Here is a 22,307-nt window from a genome sequence, read left to right as displayed (position 1 = left end):
AAATGAATACACGTTATATCAATCTGAACCAGGGGTCATTGCCATGCTGGATTGTGGTCAACATTTTTGTAATTAAATTGTTGCCACAGACATACACAATGAGTGAATAATACCAGAAACACAACAGGTTTGAAACTCTGAGGGTGTACAAATGGAACCAAATGAACTTTTGTACACTCTCATAGCTAAGATTGATTGATTGATTGAAGACTTTATTGGAAGTTTGCATAGGAAAAGGTACAGTTTCATGACGGTACAGTTCACTGGTACAAGGTCTACTAAAAGGAGATCCTAGAAAAGACTAAGCTTATTTCCACAGGAAACCATTAAAGTATCTCATATAACATTGAATGACAGACGAATAGAACACAGTACTATGCAGTAGATATGTAAATAAAATAAAATGAAAGAACAAAAAAAAAGAAAACAGTAAGTCTAAACAAACAGTAAGTATATACAAAGAAGGGGCAGGGGAGGGTAGGGCTGGGCTAGGTTCTTTTCTTTTTTTTCACCAGTTGCGAACGGCTGCTGTCTGCAAGTGGTTTTTCAGGGCAATTTTAAAGGATGCTAGGGATCCACACTCCTAAGAGTGCAACTCTAAGAGTTGCAAATAAAACATTTGAGAAGCACTAGTGCGAGTTGGACTCCTAAGTCCTAATATGACATAGTGTCATAGCTTGATGCAAGAAGATAAAATGATTGGTTTCAGTTCGCTTTCAGGTGGCCCAATGGGCATTTGTGATTGAGTGGGGGAAGCAACTGTCTTTAGTTTGCTATAAACACAACACAAGATGTCTATGGATATTTGGCATACATATTGAGGTATGTCCATATTGCACAGACCCAGAATTCACACATTAAGTAAAAAAGTGTTTAGATGAACAGTAATTAGAATTTTCATCCGGTGCCTAATCACAGTTTACATTTTTCGGGCAAGACCTTTTTCAGGTGTTTGGGCAAGTAAAACATGACATGTAGGCCTACTTGCCCAATGGGCAAGTTCCTCTGAGACCTTAGTGTCAACCATTGCTTATCTTATGATCAAAAAAGAACATTATAATAGTAAAAGAGGGAAAAAACATGTCTTTGACACAGACAGATGAACGGAAACATTGATGACCCCTGATCTGAACATTTATTAATGTATAGGAACAGTAGCCAAGAGTTAGGCCCACATTGATGTGGAAGAATTAAGCAGCCAACTGTCACATGTGGTCTGTGTTGTTAAAGTGACAGATCACTACTGCATGGACAGTGTCAAACTGGAACAAACACAAACAGTGTTGCTGGACTGCCTTTACATTGATTAACTGATAATTATTTTAATTTCAATGTTTCCATTTCAATGTTGTTGTTTTTTGTCTGACTTGGAGACCAGGCCCCTGTCACTGAAGTGAACTTTTTTTTAACAAGAAACTTAACCAACATATAATGAGTTTGAAAAAGATTTCAAGTACTTTAATCTAATCATTAGACTCTAATGTGTTCACTAGGTAGCCTTATCGTTGATGTTTGAAACGCGTTCAAAGGTTATTACACCGTGTATTGTAAAAAGGAAGGAAACAAACAAACTGTGTGGACCCACCCACTTTAGCTGCTTTATACAAGCTTAAACACTCACACTGTCCTCCCTTCCTGAATCTGCTGTGCTGAAACACTGCTCTCTACAGTAAGTTCATCTCATGTCTATTTATCATGGAAAGTATGCACGGGATATGATATCAAAACCGACGTTATGCTAGTGTAAATCGTTAACGTGTCGTTTTAATATAAGAAGTGCATTTAAGAAACAAACGTACGTGGTTTTGTTTTGGTATCACACAGAGTGCAGGGCTATTATCTGGATTACATTAGCCATGTTAGCCCGATGAACGCTCACGGTTAATGTTATAACAGAGTGGATCAAAGCCCTCCCCCTAAAAAAAACTGAACAGAATGTTGACTTCTGGTAAGCAGATACTGTAATAAGATCTGCGGTGAATGAATGTGATGAATGAATGATGAGTGACTTGTCTGACGGAATGATCCATGGCTGCTCGTGTGTTGTTTTGACGACGGTCACCCCGGATGCTAGTCTAGAATGCTTGCTAGACGATAGACGGGTGACACAGACAAAGTGATGTATGTTATGTAACAGAGACAGTGGATGACGACAACATACAGTACAATATTACCAGACTAGTGTATATATATACTGTATGTATATATATATACTGTATGTATAGATGTATAAATATGGGAGGGTAAAAATCTTTGTCACAAACTATACTGGCGATTCAGGCCTAGAAAGCAAGCTTGTTTGAACTACAATGCCTTTTTGCGTACTTGCAAATCTTGCTGTGATGCTGTTGGGTGTGGGTGGGCCTCATGTTGGATCAGCGACAGGACAGACAGAGAGACAGTAGTAATCAGTAGAATGAGCGGGGGGAAGGGCGTAGCCTGTCCGCCTGACGGGTACATGTCCTTGAACAAACTCTCAAGGAATGTTAATAGATCGATTGTTTGCTGCAGCAGGAACGCAACAGGTGCCCTTTCCTCCAGTCAGATCAGATGACAGTATTATGTGCTATTATAACTCTATGATTATGTGCCTAAACGAGGCGGGGCATGGGACGAACTTGTGTTACTCATATTTATTTATAGGCCTACTCACTTTTGTTTTATTTGTATTTAAGACTTTATTAGAAGTTTGCATAGGAAAAGGTACAGTGTCATGACAGTGCAGTTCACTGGTAGCCTACAATGTAAACTAAAAGGAGATCCAAGAAAGCCAGGCAGCTTATTTACATTGGAAACCTTTTTTTTAAAAACTCGTATAACATTATATAGGCTACTTTGCATACTTTGATAGAAACAGAGACAGAAGAAAGATCATAATTGCGACCGAAGGTCGCATATACTCTGAAGAATCGTGTCGCTTGAGTGTCCTTCCTTCCTTCCTTCCTTCCTTCCTTCCGTATCCTCGTGACCGTCCTTCCGTATCCTCTGTGATGTCAGTGTGATGTCAGCGAGTTGTGACATCACTTCCTGTACAGGGCAGCTACACGAAATGTGGATAACACTATATATGGAGATAGTCCAGTCCATCATGTCATATGGGACTACCGTCATAGAAAGTAGCCATTGTTAGGCCGGAGTCATTGGCTGTCTAAACATGGAGATGTGGATAACACTATATATGGAGATAGTCTAGTCCAATATGTCATATGGGACTACCGTCATAGACAGTAGCCATTGTTAATCCGGAGTCAATGGCTGACTGTCTGTACAGGAAGTGATGTCACATGACATACTTTTTATGCCCATATATGAGTCCTAACATGGAGATGTGGATAACACTATATATGGAGATAGTCTAGTCCAATATGTCATATGGAACTACCATCATAGACACAGCCATTGACTCCGGCCTAACAATGGCTACTGTCTATGACGGTAGTCCCATTATGACATGATGGACTGGACTATCTCCATATATAGTGTTCTCCACATTTCCATGTTTAGGCCCCATCGCTCACACCCTCGATGGGGTTGGCGATAGGGCCTTTCTGTGTGGAGTTTGCATGTTTCCCCGTGTCTCCTAGGGTTGATACCCTCACAAAAACATGAACAAACTCCCCCCAGAATGATAACAACTAGAATCGTCAGAGAAACACTGTGGTTGGCCAGATAGTCAAGAATTGGCGCGACCTCGCCCTTTAGGGCGAGGTCGCATGTCACCCTGAGGTGTCTTACTAGTACTAATAGGTGACAAACGAGAGTCAATCAACTTTATTGTCATCATCATCGATGTCATGATTACAATTGTGTTAAAAAAAGTGGGAGAAATATATTTTTGAGCAAGCTCTCAACATTGCTGTTACAGGAAGACTTAAGTGTAAGGAAATACAATAGAGAAGGAAAGAAAACAGACAAAGTCAAATAACAGGAAGGCACCATTAAATCAAAAATCACACCCGTGTGAAGTGGAGCTGTGTGTGTGTGTGTGTGTGTGTGTGTGTGTGTGTGTGTGTGTGTGTGTGTGTGTGTGTGTGTGTGTGTGTGTGTGTGTGTGTGTGTGTGTGTGTGTGTGTGTGTGTGTGTGTGTGTGTGTGTGTGGATCATGTGTACCGATTTTTGTGACATTTGAAGAAAATATGTAGGAAAAGGAGCAAAAAGTGTGTTTTGGAGAAAATTCAAGATGGCGGAAAATCTATCATGGCGCAAATGGGCGTGGCCTATATGGGGAGATGCGTCATGACCCAAGGAATCCAGGGAAAAAATATTTTTAATTTTCCGACCTACGGTTCAAGAGTTACAGGCCAAAACGTAAAGTGGGGTGTTATGGCGCCACCATGCGGCCAAATGACACAATTATTTTTTATTTAATCCTTGAAATCATTATGAACCTCCTCTCCAAGTCTTGAAACTGTAGCCCCTATGGTTTGCGAGAGACAAATAATTGAATGTGAGTTTTTGCGATTCCCATTATAAGTCAATGGGGAAAATTAATTCACTAATAAATTAATATCAATTAAACTATTGAACCTTTCTCTTAGCAAGTTACTAGCCCACGATTCCCGAGTAAGCCGGTCGATTTGACATATGGCGCGAGTGTGTGGTGGCAAAACTGTGGGACTAGTAGCGTGCCGAAGTTTAGGAAGTTCAGGCTACATACAGACACACAGACAGACACACAGACAGACAGACAGACCCACACGGCCACGTATAGGGAGCCTGTGCTTCACACAGCTCCAAAAATCACACCCGTGTGAAGTGGAGCTGTGTGTGTGTGTGTGTGTGTGTGTGTGTGTGTGTGTGTGTGTGTGTGTGTGTGTGTGTGTGTGTGTGTGTGTGTGTGTGTGTGTGTGTGTGTGTGTGTGTGTGTGTGTGGATCATGTGTACCGATTTTTGTGACATTTGAAGAAAATATGTAGGAAAAGGAGCAAAAAGTGTGTTTTGGAGAAAATTCAAGATGGCGGAAAATCTATCATGGCGCAAATGGGCGTGGCCTATATGGGGAGATGCGTCATGACCCAAGGAATCCAGGGAAAAAATATTTTTAATTTTCCGACCTACGGTTCAAGAGTTACAGGCCAAAACGTAAAGTGGGGTGTTATGGCGCCACCATGCGGCCAAATGACACAATTATTTTTTATTTAATCCTTGAAATCATTATGAACCTCCTCTCCAAGTCTTGAAACTCTAGCCCCTATGGTTTGCGAGAGACAAATAATTGAATGTGACTTTTTGCGATTCCCATTATAAGTCAATGGGGAAAATTAATTCACTAATAAATTAATATCAATTAAACTATTGAACCTTTCTCTTAGCAAGTTACTAGCCCACGATTCCCGAGTAAGCCGGTCGATTTGACATATGGCGCGAGTGTGTGGTGGCAAAACTGTGGGACTAGTAGCGTGCCGAAGTTTAGGAAGTCCAGGCTACATACACACAGACAGACAGACAGACCCACACGGCCACGTATAGGGAGCCTGTGCTTCACACAGCTCCAAAAATCACACCCGTGTGAAGTGGAGCTGTGTGTGTGTGTGTGTGTGTGTGTGTGTGTGTGTGTGTGTGTGTGTGTGTGTGTGTGTGTGTGTGTGTGTGTGTGTGTGTGTGTGTGTGTGTGTGTGTGTGTGTAGATCATGTGTACCGATTTTTGTGACATTTGAAGAAAATATGTAGGAAAAGGAGCAAAAAGTGTGTTTTGGAGAAAATTCAAGATGGCGGAAAATCTATCCTGGCGCAAATGGGCGTGGCCCATATGGGGAGATGCGTCTTGACCCAAGGAATCCAGGGAAAAAAGAATTTTAATTTTCCGATCCACGGTTCAAGAGTTACGGGGCAAAACGTAAAGTGGGCCGTTAAAGCGCCACCATGAGGCCGAGTGATGTAATTATTTTTCGATTCATTCTTAAAATCATTATGAATCTCCTCTCCGAGGTTTGAAACTGTAGCTCCTATGGTTTACGAGAGAAAAATACTTGAAAGTGATTTCTTGCATTGTCCCATTATAAGTCAATGGGGACAATTAAGTGTTGTTTTTTGCCGATTACGTCGGCATGGTAAGGCGGATCGGAACGAAAGGTAATAGAACACCATTCCCGGCCGAGCCGCACATTTTGATGTATATATTGCGCGAGTGGCGTAAATGGTGCGGCACTAGTTACGCGCCAAAGTCAGGCTACATACACACAGACACACAGACAGACACACAGACCCACACAGCCACGTATAGGGAGCTGCACACAGCTCCAACAAAGTACAGTATTATGCCATTACACTATAATAGCACTAATGAACTAAAGGCAGAAAGGCTTCTTGTGCAGATGGAAAAAAATCAGCACTGCAGCAGGTATATAAAATAAAAACATAATAGCAGCAGGTATAAAATCACAGTTTTATCTGCATGGTTAATAATAAATGTAGCAATTAATAATAAATGATGTAGTATCAGTTCAGTCACAGCATAGCCAAGGTAACTAAACTGTGACTAATACAGGGGCGTCAATTGGGTATGGCAGGGGTATGCAGCTGCCATACCCTGGGTCCAGGGGGGAAAATAAAAGTTACTTTTAAATATAAATACATAAATGTCTCTGTCTATCTGTGCTGGTTATTATGTTGTTAAAATACAGTAAAATAACTACAAATGCAAAATTTTACAAAATGGTCACTTCAACAAGGTATTATAATTATATTCTCCACATTTTTATTCATCTTGACAAAATGGTATATTCCCAGGTTCTGCAGGTCAGCTGCACAGGTGCAATGCATTATTGTTAATTGTGGCACGTTTACTAACATGCCAAGTTTAGCTGCACTTGAACAACTGTTCCAGGCTGCCATATCCAGCCCAAGAAACCGTAGAAACGGGGGGAAAAAAAGAAAATGTACTACTCAAAATAAATGAATCATGCCTGTTGATAAGGTATGGCAACATGACTGTCATGTTGCCATACCTTAGCTTTTTCTGAACTGACGCCACTGGACTAATAATCACATTCTCAACCCTAGGTCATAAAGATGAGCTATCCTGGATACCCTAATCAGTCCGGTGGGTATCCACCTCAAGCAGGGGGCTACCCGCCTCAACCAGGGGCATATCCACCCCAAGCAGGGGGCTACCCACCAGCAGCGGGGGGCTACCCTCCTGCACAAGGAGGCTACCCACCACAGGTAGAGTTTATTACCTACGGCAGTGTTTCTCAACCACTGTGCCTGGGGACCTTTGGTGAAACTGCTTGAAAGCAGTATTGTATTTATCATTTTAAAAATGATTTAAACTTGTGAAAACAGCCGATCTGCAAGTGCGAGGCGTTGTGTGCTTGTAGATCTGCTGTTTTCACTACTGTTGTGCGACAGCCTTGTATGATGAAGCAGGGCTTTACTTTGTGAAGAAACTTACGAATTTGAAACTTGGAGATACAAGGTTTCTTCCCGACAGTGGCGATATTTACACCCCCGTAGTATGTTGGTGTGCCCATGGATTCTTGGGACATAAAAAGTGTGCCCATGCAGAAAAAATGTTGAGAAACACTGACCTATGGTAATCGCAATTATCGGAGATAATCCTAATCACAATTCTCTTTTTCCATGATATTCTGAATCGTTTCCATTCGTCTGCATAAATTATCTTCTTAAGACCTGAGGCTGATTCAACTAATCAGCGGTTCTCACACTTAAAGATTTTTCCAAAAATAGTAGATGTACAAGCTCATGTCTGCTGTCTGATTGAATAGCCAATGCAAACATCTGAAATGACACAGATGCTTTCCAGTTTATTGTAATGGTTAAAAATGTTCTTACATTAAAAAAAGCTGACGTAGCCAATCTACATAATCACAACGTTCATGGCGTCGCACCACTCTGTGAGCATGTAGACTGACTCTTTCCGCTCTTTTTGGATAGTTTTTGTAAAGTATACAATTATTAATTACCGTATTTTCCGGACTATAAGGCGCACTTAAAAGCCTTTAATTTTCTCAAAAAACTACAGTGCGCCTTATAGTCCAGTGCGCCTTATATATGGATCATTCATTGACATTGACATTCCCATTAGCACAGCTCCATCTGTTGGATGCATAACGTAACGGTAGCGTCTATTATGTGCGCCTTATAGTCAGGTGCGCCTTATATATGAAAACAGTTTGAAAATAGACCATTCATTGACAGTGCGCCTTATAGTCAGGTGCGCCTTATAGTCCAGAAAATACTGTATATGGCCTGTTTAATAATGGTAAATTATTTATTTTGATGATTGGTGCTGATCAGAGCCAGTCATTTCTTTTGTTATGTGTCATATCTGACCTGTGCAATTGTTGTTTACAAAGCCTAAAAAGCAAAAAGAAAAGTAACTTTTGTTCTTATGTTGCCGATGTTCAAAGACAATATACACAATCAAATCATTAATGGCAATTATATGTATATGACAATCAATTGTCGAGTTAAAATATCATGATCGTGACAACCCTAATACCCACACAGGCAGGTGGATACCCACCCCAAGCCGGGGGCTACCCTCCCCAAGCAGGCGGATACCCTCCCCAAGCAGGCGGATATCCTCCCCAGGCCGGGGGCGGCTACCCTTCCCAGGCCGGGGGCGGCTACCCTCCCCAGGCCGGGGGCTACCCACCACAGCAACAGCCCGGAGCAGGGGGCTATCCCTCTATGCCGCCAGCAGGAGGTAAGGCTGACACACTCGTCGTTTAACGTGAGCCTTTTTTATTTTCCTTGGTTCACATTAACATTTGTGCCAATGGTAAACAACTGACTGTAATATGATATCATATTTCTGAATGAATGAATGGTTGGCTTGTAAGTGAAACCCCGTCATTTTGAGCGTTATGTAACGAATCCCTTGTCTCCAGGAGGAGGATGGGGTGGAGCACCGGCAGGCGGCTTTGGAATGGTACATTTAATCTCTTATCTACCCCTTCAACTTACTGTCAAAGGATTAATAGCATATGGAGTGACTTAAGAAAAATCTCTTATTTCCTCAAATACACCTTATACGTATTGTGCATTCTACTAAGTTCCTCTCACAGTAACATTGCGTCGTTGTCGGCCTATGTCGGGTGGAAACCTTGTATGTACAAAGCCGCTCGTTTTGTGTTTATTATTTTTAAAACGATTTAAAATAGTGAAAATAGCCGATCTACAAGAACTGTAGAACCGCTATTTTCACTAGTTTTGTGCCACAGTCTTGATATGATGAAGCAGGGATTTACTTTGCGAAAAAAAAATGTGAAACTTGGAGATGCAATGTTTCTGGCTGTGATGATTAGTTTGTTCTATAGATAAGTTATGTACACTGTGTACTTGGCGCTAATGACTGTCCTTCCTTTTCCCAGCCGGGAGGGGCTCCGCAGGGCTATCCGGGGGGGCCGGCAGGAGGTCCTCAGCAGGGATATGGAGGGGGGCCGGGAGGGGCCCCCCAGGGATATGGAGGGGGGCCGGGAGGGGCCCCCCAGGGATATGGAGGGGGGCCGCAACCAGGACAGCCAATGCCTGGTTACCCCGGTGCCCCAGCAACCAGTCCCTCTATGCCGGGACATGGAGGAGGTGCCCCTGCCGTTCCACACTCTCCTGTTAATGTACGAACCTCATGTTTGGATTAATTCAAATGTTTGTCTGCAATTGTAACATTTATTATTTATTTTATTGTTGTATTTTTTAATAATGTATTTTTCTTATGTTTGTTATTAGAGAGGATTCAGGGGTTCCATTAAAGACTACCCAGGAGCGGATCCATTGAGGGATGTGGAGGTTCTCCGCAAGGCAATGAAGGGATTTGGTCAGCATATATTCTTGCACTTGTTTGAATAATGGGGTTTTACTTTATACATGCAATCCTTTATAAAAAAAAAATAATAATAACAATTTAACTATTAACTTTTTGGAATAGGCACTGATGAGTCAGCTATCACTGAACTTCTTGGAAGTCGCAGCAGTAAGCAGAGGGTCCCACTGGTTGCTGCCTACAAAACTACTTATGGGAAGGTAGGAGCTACAGCAAAACAGTTGAAAGTGCTTCCTTGGGCTACGGAGCACTATATGGAAGTTATATCTCGGGTGACCTTACTTTCAAGTGTCTGTTTTTTCCACATAGGACATATTCCATGATCTGAAGTCGGAGCTTACTGGAAACTATGAGAGACTGGTTATTGCCACGCTGAAGTCTCCTGCACATTTCGATGCGTCTGAACTGAGAGAGTCCATACAGGTCAGAGGCTCAGTAATTCCATGGTTCTAGTAGATGACACAATATTTGTTTTGGGAGACGGTACGTCAGCAATGGTGTGACTCATCACACAATGTGACCAGAAGAAGTTCCGTCCATTCTGACAATACAGACTAGACAAACGGAAAATTCAATCACGAGTGATGGCAAACAGCCCCAGTATGCTTTCTCTTACCACACAAGCTGGTTTGCAGTCTGTTTGCGTTACTTGACTAACAAAGCGGCTTTAATTTAAAGGTGTTTATTTTCCCTTTGCAGGGTGCAGGGACAGACGAGGCATGTCTGATTGAGATCCTGTCATCTCGCAGCAATGCAGAGATACGCGAAATCAATCAAATTTACAAATCTGGTGAGTGCCCCCAAAACTCATCATTTCTGTTTTTGTTTCAGGTATCCATGATGAGCAGCATAGTTCTCGCCGCATGATTGTAATTGGATTGTATAATTTCTGTGCTGCATTGTGGGATTCACAGAGCCCCTACAATAAACAAGGGCAATCACAATACGCTGTTGTGTTTCAAAACAAGCCAGCTCGCCCCCTCCTCTGTAGCACGCCATCGCTGGTCTACTAAAAGAGGTCACATGTTTTGGATTCTTTTCGAGTTTTTAGGTATTCGTGGGACAATACGCTTTTTGCAGCTGCACTTACTCATGGACTCCTGCTCTTACCAACCTCTAAGTACAGAGCCGTTACTTACAACATGTGTAATAGCCACAGGTTTGTTTTAGTGTCTTCAGCGCCCTCTGGTGTACAAAAAGCTTTGACTGGCTCAACTAATAAGTAAATCAAATGGGGGGAGGCGGTTAACCGAACAAATGTATGTCATTTGTACTTTATGTCTCTGTTGCAGGGTTCCCACGGTCACAAAATTCCTGGGAATATTTTGAAATTAGAAAAATATTTTTCCAGTACTGGAAAAGTTTTGGAATTTATCAAGGGTCCTGGAAGGTCCTGGAAAAATTAGCTATGCATTGTCTTTGGTTATTGATTTTGTTAATACCTCTGAAATGACAAATTAAACATGGGCCAAATTGTCAAATATTAGAGGCAGAAAATGTGAAAATAGCCGATCTACATGCTCACAACGCCTCGCAACGCCAGGCGTTGTGAGCATGTAGATCTGCTATTTTCACAATAGAACCGTGTTATGCAAAATTCCTCAACTCTTAGTGCTCGTCAGGGTGCCGGATCCCCAGTTAAAACACGGCCTGAAAAGGTTGAGAACCACTGGCATACACTTCCTGTCTTTGGGCATTGCGCATAGGAGTAAGCGACTTGTTATTGAGCTGAATTATTGTTATATAGTCCTGGAAATTGGGTTAAATATTCTGGAAAAGTTTTGGAAATGAATTGGTAAAAATGTGTGGGAACCCTGCTGTTGTTTATTGTGGAGGTGATGGTCACATGTATTGTGCTACTTTTGCATCCAGAGTATGGAAAGACCCTGGAGGATGCCATCAGCAATGACACTTCAGGACACTTCCGTAGACTCCTGGTTTCCCTCTGTCAGGTACAGTAGGCATCTGCTGATGTTTGTTGTTCAGACAAGACAGCACTGAGGACATAGTTTATTAGATTTAAGATTTCTTTGCACCGCCTGCTGAAAACTTAAATTGTTCTTTTCTTCCAGGGCAATCGAGATGAAAGGGAAAATGTGGATGTCTCCATGGCCAAACAGGATGCTCAGGTGAAGATTGTATTTAAAGACTGATCGTTATTTTAGTGTCCAATGTCCAATTAGAAAAAAATGTAAGGGAGTCTCCGCACACTCAAAACTGTGCAAAATCAAGTTCTTTATTTTCAGTTAAATGAAGTGCAAGCTTCTTCAGTTAAATGAAGTAAGGATGCCTGAAGAAGGTCCTCCCCTAAATTTATTGGCAGATGAGCGGTAGTCCTTTCACTATTTAGAATGTCCAATTAGAGCAGAGGTGCCCAAAAGGTAGATCGTGATCTACCAGTAGATCACTAAGGGTGTGGGATGGGATGAAGACATTTCCCCCAGTATTTCCCATTTATTTCCCCCTTACAGTAAGTGTGTTTGTCTAAAATTTAACACCAGTGCTGCTATTCCAAAGCCCCCCTCAGGCCCTCAGCTAAAACATTTTGAATGGGTAGATCATGTTGAGCTAGTCAGTTTAAAAGTTGATCACACATCAAAAAAGTGTGGGCACTCCTGAATTAGAGCATCGATCTAAGTAAGTGTGTGTGTGTGTGTGTGTGTGTGTGTGTGTGTGTGTGTGTGTGTGTGTGTGTGTGTGTGTGTGTGTGTGTGTGTGTGTGTGTGTGTGTGTGTGTGTGTGTGTGTGTGTGTGTGTGTGTGTGTGTGTGTGTGTGTGTGTTTCTGTGTGTGTGTGTTTCTAACAGAAACTGTATGCTGCTGGGGAGAATAAAGTAGGGACAGATGAGTCTCAGTTCAATGCGATCTTATGTGCCCGCAGTAAGCCTCATCTTCGTGCAGGTATGCCTGGAGTCTTTTTTTATTGTATGGGGGGGGGGGGGGGGTTGAAGATATTAAATACTATTACTAATGTTTTAGTGATATGTGACATTGACAATATTGTTTCACTATAACCGATATAACTCTTGTCTCCGTCAGTCTTCCACGAGTACCAGCAGATGTGTGGCCGCGACATTGAGAAGAGCATCTGCAGAGAGATGTCTGGAGATGTGGAGAGTGGCATGGTGGCAGTTGGTAAGTTCTTCATGTACGCTCAATGTAAACACACTCACAACAATGGTGGAAGTTCTGAGATTTTGGACTTAAGTGAAAGTAATCAACACGCCAGTGTAAAAATACTAAAAGTGAATATCAAAAGTCCATATTTCAAAATAGTACAATATTATATAAGAGACCACTCAAAACAAGGATTTATATTAGAGAAATGTCAAACTTCTTGCTTGAAGTCCAGTGGGAAGTTTCCGAAGTCAGTTATGATTTGGGGTGCTATGGCATCTGCAATGCTTTTTTACACAATATTTTCAGAAATTGATCTGTATATATTTTTTGCTGCCAGTGACTTAGATTCTGCCATGAATGTCTATGGTAAAGGCGCACTGGGAACGTTCCTATTCCCTGTGCCGTGCCGTGCCTTGTGATTCAGCGTTCTCTGCTTCCTATGTTCTTTTACGGAGCACCCTGGGTGTCTTGAGTAGAAAATAGTTCAGTGTTTAGAGAGGAGCGTCACTCATCAAAATAGTTGGCCTCTGGCCTTTTCTTGTTGCATCTAGATTAAAGTGACACTTGTTTATAGATTTGCGTGTCCCACTATATTAGCCCAACTAGATCCTCTGTATCATGCTTGCACTGAGAGCTCTAACTCTGCATTCAGGACCCATTGCTCCCTGTATTAATTTGTTGGTTTGATGTCTTTAACAGCACCGATACATTTTCCTTTACAAAGCTATTCTTGGTAATCTCCCCTCTTTCATTTGTTCAAAGTTTGTTTTGATCAAAAACTCAGTAAAGTAAGTAGCCCTGGCTGGGCTATACTGTCACTGTGCCCCTTTTGTGAACTGAGGCTGGTAAAAGAAGCCTATTTTATTTTGGGCCCTTAGGCTTGCGATGACCTTCAGATTGTCTTCTTTAATTTCACTTGGGATTTTTTAAAAGGTTAAAGCGGAAGTCCTCACTTGACATATAGTTTGTTAATGGTGTTTTATGATTGTTTTATTGAATTTACTTTATTTGGTTCTTAAAACCTTTAAACCTCACATACTCTCACTGGAGTAACGTCTGCTATTCTGCATGCTTTTCCTTTGTGGAGTTTGTCCTGTATGTCTCGCCCAGTGCACGTGTAGCTCTCTGGACATGATATCCAAAGTGCTCCATTGCTCAAAAAACATCATTTAGAAAATAATATATTCCATTAACGCTGGAGCTTTGGACTTTTACTGTGTTGCTACTGTAAAGTCCTCTGTGTTTAATTTACTCTGAGAATGGAAAAATCCACCCAAATCCATTTGTAACATGCTCAGAACACTGAGGATTTTAGTGCGTGCTACGTGGAACCGAAACCACTCATTTTGACAATTTGACCACCCCCGAATGACCCACATTTCAGATAAATGCAGATTAGTGAGGTTTGGCTGAATCACTTATCAAATGTACAATGATGATGACACTCTTCCATTATGATCTTAGTGGTATTTTGAAGTGAAGCATCTGTTTTAGTGTCTAAACACTGATGTCTCCTGTCACTTTGCAGTGAAATGCATCAGGAACACCCCGACCTACTTCGCTGAGAGACTCCACAAGGCCATGGCGGTACGGTGTGACCTACTGTCTTTCTATTCCATTGTATAAACCAGTGGTTCTCAAAACATTTTCATGTCAACGACCCCCAAATCGATCCGTATCTGGCCGGGAACCCCTATCTGAAAAGACTTTGTGCCAGGGACTCCCATAAGTTATGTGTTATTTCACGATTATTCAAAACTTCTCAAAACATCTAAAACATTCTAAAATAGACGATCTACAGTAGAAGTTCACAGCACGTCTTATCTCGACACGTTGTGAGCTTGTAGATCGGCTATTTTTGAATATCCTAAGTATGCAGATGCCTGAAGAAGGTCTTTGACCGAAACATTTCATTCTAGTAAAAATAGTTTGCGGGTCCTATGTACATTTTGTGCATGTTTGAAACTACGAATATATTAAGTATAAAATAGGATTTAAGTAATTTTCAGGCTATGTTAACTGCTTTTTTGTTCCCCTGGAACCCACTGAAGGACCCCACTTTGAGAACCACTGTTAAAAACACAAATGTAGATCAAACAAAGCGTTTGTGGGCATAATATGCAACGTGCAGTATTTCTGTTGACAGGGAGCGGGGACCAAAGACAGGACACTCATCCGTGTCATGGTGACCCGCTCTGAGGTGGACATGCTGGACATCAGACAGGAGTATGTGAAGGTCTACGGCAAGTCACTTTACACCGCCATCTCGGTACGTATGGAGCAGAGTAGGACCGGACTACTAGGGATGGGACCATAATCGTTATTTATCGTTTGTCGTGATAAAAAAACACTCACAATAATCACATCGTGGAGATTTACATTTACATATCATAGAATTATCCTGCGTCATGCACTGGGATCAATTCATCTTTTATTTGTTGAGCTGCATATCCGCTACCAAACGGACCTGGTAATAACGTTATACAGTCTTTTTTTACCCCACTCTTTACCAAATCTCTTTGGTAATTGCCGATCTAATTGCCGATCTACAAGCTCACAACGTTGTGAGCTTGTAGATCGGCTATTTTTTGGCAAATGTTCCAGCCCAGGATAGCGGATGTTGGGGATATTTTGATTAGCGCTATATTATCGTAAATCGCAATTTCTTTGGTCACAATAATCGTGACATGAATGTTTCATATCGTACCATCCCTAGACTGGACAATATGCAGTACATAACGTTGCTGTCGGGTGGAAACCTTGTATGTCCAAAACATTTGTTCCAATGTAGTTTATAATGTAACACCTTGCGCTAATGCACGCAACTGTTTTCGCCAGGTTTAAGGTCTATTTTAGTTGTTTCTCATAAGCTCGCGACCCTCCTTGCCCATCGGCCCCCACCGTTGTGTTTGGGTTCACCAGGAAAACCGCGGTCGCCTCAGACCCAAGGATGGAACAGAGAGTTGAGATTGTGAATTTGTCCGTATGAGTTTCATTGGGAACTAACTATCTCTCTCTCCCCCCCCCCCCCTCTCTTCCCTAGGGTGACACCTCTGGAGACTACAAGAAGCTGCTGTTGAAGCTGTGTGGTGGAAGTGACTAAACAACACACACATGAAGGATCACCGGCCATAAGGACAACGTATCACATGCTTCGTAGCTTAAAGCGTTTCCCATGTCCTTACATCAGCCTTTTCTTCCCCGTCACGCATGTTAGTTCACAGTATATCACTTTCCTCTTGTTGATAATCAGCCAATGTCACTCAAGTTAGTGGAAACAAAACTATATTCCAACACACGTACAATCCTTGTGCTACTGCATAATGCTAGATGTTTGCCAAGATTATATATACTATATATATAGAGTTTAATAACAAATGTTAAAAGTGCCTCTGTGTCAACTAACGGACCACAGCTTTAGTCCTGTTTGCAAAAATTAGCACCTTCTTTTATAGTATTTTTTTTTTTTTTTTTGCATTTCTTTTAAACCATTATCATCATTTCGGTCCAAATTGTTCAGCAGCTATTGACACAATGTTGCCTTGAATTGAATGCTGAGGGCTCAAAGCCTAGGAATCCTATAGCCACGTCAGTGTACAACGTATCTCTTTTACTCAAGCTGGAATCAATATTACATGTACAAAATGCAATCGTTACATTGTTTGTCTCTCAATATTGCAGTTATGGCATTTTCATTTATACAGCGTTTTTGCTGTTCTGTATGTTCGCCAGCAGAGGGCTCTCTCGGCTCACGTAACATTTTAATTTGTATGTAGACCAGGGGTCTTCAACAGGGTGTCCGGGATCCCTAGGGAGTCCTCAGAGATGGTACAGGGGGACCACCAAATCCTTGTGTGATACGATAATTCTTTTAAATTAACAACTTGAACCCTCCCATCCCTATTCCTAGGAGAACTTTAGCCAAAAATAGCAGATCTACAAGCTCTCAACGCCTCACGCTCCGAGCTTGTAGATCGGCTATTTCTGTCAAAGAAGACCAGACTAAAGTATTTGATGGTTCAAGTTGGTAAATGTCTGAAAATACACATTACTCCAACATGATGACAGTGCTGTCAAACAAGTCTAAGCTGTCTATAAGAAATTTATGAAACTCTTTCTTCTGCAACACAATTTTATACAATATGTAGTGGGGGTCCCTGTTCATCTCGCTCTCTCAGCTAAGGGGTCCCTGGCCTGAAAACGTTGAAGACCCCTGATGTAGAAGGTTTTATCTTTTGTTCAGCATACATATACAGTACATAGTTTTGATTTTGGATTAGAATGTATTCACTATATTTTACTAACTAGTGATTTGTTTTATTTTTTACATTGCAGTATGACTCACTTGGTTCATGCCTTGAACCCAGAATTGATGCACTCATCATTTTGTACCACTAATTGCCATTTCATCGTTGTGATGTACTGCAATATGAAGCCGTAACTCATTTCAATAAAATGCCCTGGCGTATCAAGGTTTTGCAGTGTGTGAACTGGACTGATGTATTTGCATAAACATGGAGTGATGAATGATTCTCTGTCGGGAGCTCACACATAATGAGAGATTTGCATTTCAAATCCAGTTCCGTTTTTTCCTCCTTGGCCTACTGCCTACTGTCTAGTGGGGTCTTCAACGTTTTCAGGGTGGGGACCCCCAAACTGATGGGGAGATGGAGCAGGGACCCCCTACCACCTTGTAGGGTGGGGGGGTCGGGGCTACGACATATTATTTTATTTTAAACATGTACAAGTTACAGCGAGCAGGGTGGGCCGTACCACTACCATTTCTAAACATACTACTTATTAACTGAGAACCAATGTCAATAATATCAACAATCTGTCAATTGCATAGTAATCATGTATTCAAGCTATTCAAAATGGATAGAATCATGATTTATTTTCTTAACATAAATGTTTTTTTTTAAGCAATAATTTCGCGGACCCCCTGCAGTACCTCCGCGGACCCCCTAGGGGTCGCGGACCCCCTGTTGAAGACCCCTCTAGTGAGTCAACCCATCCATTAGTGCAGTGGTTCTCAACCTGTGGGTCGGGACCCCTGCAGTGGGGTCTCCAAATTATTTTGGGGGGTCCCCAGATGATTAACTTAATTTGAAACATTGTTTTCTCACTCAACAGTAAACAAACCAACAAAGTTTAAGTGTATAGAGGGTATCTGCACATTTTTAAAGGACTTTTTATACCTCTAAAATGCCAAATTGTCAATTATTAAAGGCAGAAATTGTGAAAATGGACGATCTGTGGCCTAGATCTGCTATTTTCACATCGCGGCCTGAAAAGGTTGAGAACCACTGCACTGGTGGAAGAAGTCCCTTTTTTAATGATTTTAGTGCGATTAAGAGTGCTATATATGCCTCTGAAATGTAGTGGAGTAGAAGTATGACATATTTAGTTTAAAATGTACCTCAAAAGTACCTCAAATTGAACTCAAGTGTTCTTGAGTAAATGTATTTACTTTCCACCACTGAGCCTAGGTAATGATTATGAAGGCATAGCTCAGGGGTAGAGAAACCGTTATTAGAGCACGAAGGGTTCCCAGTTCGAATCCGGGCTCCCCCTGAGTTAATGTCGAAGAGTCCTTGAGCAAGACTCTGAACCCCTAATTGCTCCCGGTGAGTAGGTTGGTGCCTTGCATGGTTTCCTCCGCCACCGGTGTATGAATGTGTGCGTGAATGTAATGCACAATCTATGTAAAGTGCTATATAAATGCACCATTTTATGAATGCAACCACCCCTTGGAAGGATCTAAAACCGAACCTCCTGAACAAAAGATGGAAGTAATATGGCTTACATAAGTGCCATGCATGTGTATGTGTATTGCTCCATAATCTGTGAAGGGGAAAACTGTTCATTGGAACAGAGCTATAAATAGCAATAGGCTACATGTAGTAAATGATGTCCTCGAGTCTTAGCTCTGTTGTTTCTCTCTGGCTTTAGTTGTTTCTGTTTTGTCATGGGGAGTCAATTTACTTTTAATGAGGCTCACGTCGTTAACATAATCCTCACTTACAAGTGAAAGAAACATCCACAACAACAGAGGTAAATATTCAACAATGGTATCTTTGTCCTTTTTGCAAGTTACTACAGTACCTACACAAATCTGTAGTATTTTGCTGTAGTATTATCACTCATGGAGAGATTTAATACAATTTCCAGCAAATCGATCCTGATTTATTGACCAAATGTCTTAATCATTATTGAGTGGCCTTGACAAGAGCTGAGCTGTTTGTTAGAGCTATGTGTGTGCCCTTTACACCAGCGGTTCCCAGAGTGTGGTAAGGGCCCCCCAGGGGTCCTTGAGGGGGTTTCCGGGGTGTCCCCAGTCAAATTAGTTAATCAGTTTAACCACTTTAATCCTATATATTGGCTATCACATTTATTGTGATAGCCAATGTATGTATATTATTAGCCCTGCACTAATCAAAGATACTGGATTAGTTTAAAAATGGGGACTCAACACAAGACACTGGTGTCTACATGACAAGAATGAGACACTACTGTCTTCATATTGACTAGACAGAGACAGAGGAGAAAGTAGTACAGTCTGCTGCTGGGGCATTAAGGCCACTGTGGCCTCAGGGCATGCCATTTCTTTTAGGGGCACAAGAACAAACCGAGGGGCAACGAAACGCTTTAGAAACATGTTAACAACTAAGATTTAGTATGGGGTTCCCCTGGTACAAAGTATTTTCACATGGGGGTCCACTGCCAAATATATATTAATTTGGGGGTCCTTGACATGAAGAACTTTGAGAGCAACTGCTTTACATCAGGAGCTCTCACACAGGCACACAGAGAGGCTGCGGTCAGGGGTGTCACACCAAATTCTTTGCCCTGGGTACAAGGAATCACTGTGGGCCCCCCATGAATGTTCTTCATAGGGGGTGGAGATTTAACCCATTGGGACTGGAAACGCATTATTACGCATTATTTTGTGCTTTAACTATTGAAAAATAGCAGATATACAAGCTCAGCGCGGCACCGAGTGCAAGCTTCTAGATCTGCTTTTTTCTTTTCTTTTTTTTAATTGTGAAACTTTGTGCCTAACCTATGTTTCTACGTCAGTGTGCTCAAACCTTTTCATGTGAAGCACCCCCAAAATGATATATATTTGGCCACGGACCCCCATCTCAAAATATTTAGTTCCAGAGACCCCGCCAGAAGCAAAATTTGAGTTACAAAATGTTCACTTAAAAAATACATATACATTCAAAGATTTGCACAAACTTTCACAACTTTTCAAAAATAGCAGATCGCTGTGAGCTTGTATATCTGCTATTTTTCAATAGTTCAAGCATAAAATAATTAAGGCCCCTCCACCTTGGGCCCTAGTAACTCAGTCCCACTTTCCCCCCCTTGTGACGCCCCTTGCTGCAGTGTTTCCAGAGGTTTATTGGAGTTGTCAGCTGCAGCGTGTGCATGTGGGAGACGCTGTGGATCGATAACAAGCCCCTGTGTCATCAGTAGTTGTGGTGGGCTGTCAGTCTGTGATGAGCTGTAGGCCCCCAGGCCCTCACACCCTCGGCCCCCATTCATGCTCTGAAAATATGACGTTGTGTCATCTTTTTCTGTTGTTATATCACAGGCTGATGTATGCTTTGTGATTGATTTACAAGTATCTCATTGTAAAAACAAACACGCACAGCTATATTTTTGTCCATGCCTCACCCATTATCTCTAAACTCCTTTGCCTTTTTACATTTTTTGAAAAACATTTTAAAATACTTCAAATAAACGATCTACAACGAGATGTTGTGAGCTTGTAGATCATGTATATGAAATATTCAAATGTTTTTCAAAGAGTTAGGGATAAGGGGTAAGGCATGAATGAAAATAGAGCCCATGGTTTTATAAAATGCTGGATGGGAAAATAACAACAACAACAACAAAATGATTGTAAGAGGGTTTACCAGCAGCATTGGGCAAGCAACCTTTTTAGTTGGTTGTTTTTTCATATGTACAGTAGGCTATGTATGTATGTCCTTTTTGTTGTCTATTTTGCAATGTATGTATGAGTATTTTATGTGTGTGCTTGCTTGTGTATAATAAGGGGATGATAGACTGGAATGAGTGTGGAAATTGGGGGAAATATTTGGTTGCCAAAAAAATAATGGAACAGTATAGGTCTGTCATAGAGGAAAGCAAAAAAGCATATTAATGCATTCTGAGTGCATTACAATATTTGAAAGTGCACAAACAATCCTTATGTAGAAATTGTATTGACGGTTGCTGGGTGCATGAGGCCTCTGGCAGTAGTGTTTAGATAGGATACCAATGTTGCCTCAATACAATCTAGGTTCTTTCAAACAGAAAGGGTAGCATTATTGGCTAGCACTGCTGGCATAATGGTCCAGGCACCTGGGCTCAGTGGACTGTAGCCTGACAGTGTGCAGGGGCTTCACAAGGGGGGGGGGGGGGGTGGAGTGGGATGAGTTACTAGGGCCCAAGGAGGAGGGGCCCTAATTATTTTATACATTAGCTATTGAACAATAGCAGATATACAAGCTCACAGTGCCGTGCTGCGAGCTTGTAGATCTGCTATTTTTGAAAAAGTTGTGAATATGTGTGCAAATCATTGAATATATGTAATTTTTAAGCAAACATTTGTAACTCAAATTTTGCTTCTGGGTGGTCCCTGGAACTAAATATTTTGAGATGGGGGTCCGTGGCCAAATACATATCTTTTTGGGGGTCCTTGACATGAAAAGGTTTGAGCACCACTGACATTCTAAACATATGTTTTTCAAAAAACCTTAGAAGGATTTGAAATATATTCAAAGACTTTTTCACGATTTTTCAAAAATAGCAGATCTGCAAGCTCGCAGTGCAGCACTCAGTGCCACGCTTGCCACGCTGTGAGCTTGTATATCTGCTATTTTTCAATAGTTTTCATTATTACAATAACGTGTAATAATGCGTTCCCAGTCTTAATGGGTTAAACCCCCTCCCCCTATGAAGAACATTCATGGGGGGCCCGCAGTGAATCCTTGAACCCAGGGCCCCGAATTTGGAGCGACATCCCTGACAGACAGTGTGTCCTGGGTTCGAGCCCAGATCCCAATGACCTTTGCTGTCACTCCGCATCTCTCTCACCTTTTTTCCTGTCAGCCTGCTGTTCTGTCAATAAAGGCATAAAAAGCCTGAAGATACATTTTTAAAAAATAAAGAAAAGTTACATGACTGTGCAGAATAGATGTACATTTTCAAACAAAAAAGTAACTGAGTCACACAAAATCTCTTCAAAAATAAGATGATTGTAATGTGGCTGGACAGGACACATTACATAAAAAAGGGGGGCAAAGGGAAAACGAGACAGATCCATCCATAAAAAAGGAGGATAATCAATTTCTGTTTCCATAACACGATGGCTTTGAGTTGGAAAATGC

The 22,307-nt window shown here is 41.5% G+C and overlaps 1 protein-coding gene across 1 annotated transcript; it reads left to right on the top strand.

Annotated features, from left to right (window-relative positions):
* The first annotated feature begins 1,580 nt into the window (after positions 1-1,580).
* On the top strand, positions 1,581-17,383 carry LOC308303438 (annexin A4-like). Its single transcript, XM_080747803.1, has 16 exons — positions 1,581-1,669; positions 7,003-7,164; positions 8,473-8,671; positions 8,856-8,896; positions 9,339-9,581; positions 9,694-9,781; positions 9,893-9,987; positions 10,097-10,210; positions 10,487-10,577; positions 11,660-11,739; positions 11,860-11,916; positions 12,594-12,687; positions 12,826-12,921; positions 14,435-14,493; positions 15,053-15,175; positions 15,950-17,383. The coding sequence occupies exons 2-16, from the start codon at positions 7,012-7,014 to the stop codon at positions 16,007-16,009; spliced, it is 1,593 nt and encodes a 530-aa protein (XP_080603929.1). The 5' UTR covers positions 1,581-1,669; positions 7,003-7,011; the 3' UTR covers positions 16,010-17,383.
* The last annotated feature ends 4,924 nt before the right edge of the window (positions 17,384-22,307 follow it).

Source organism: Nannobrachium achirus (assembly GCF_963921795.1).
Source record: "Nannobrachium achirus genome assembly, chromosome: 18".
Classification (NCBI taxonomy): Eukaryota; Metazoa; Chordata; class Actinopteri; order Myctophiformes; family Myctophidae; genus Nannobrachium; species Nannobrachium achirus.
This window is presented reverse-complemented; position numbering and strand designations above follow the sequence as displayed.

Excerpts from the sequence above, each read along its gene's own strand:
- LOC308303438 (XM_080747803.1), top strand. The coding sequence starts at position 7,012 with ATGAGCTATCCTGGATACCCTAATCAGTCCGGTGGGTATCCACCTCAA. Across the intron at positions 7,165-8,472 it reads AAGGAGGCTACCCACCACAG|GCAGGTGGATACCCACCCCA; the intron begins GTAGAGTTTATT and ends ATACCCACACAG. Across the intron at positions 9,988-10,096 it reads ACAAAACTACTTATGGGAAG|GACATATTCCATGATCTGAA; the intron begins GTAGGAGCTACA and ends TTTTCCACATAG.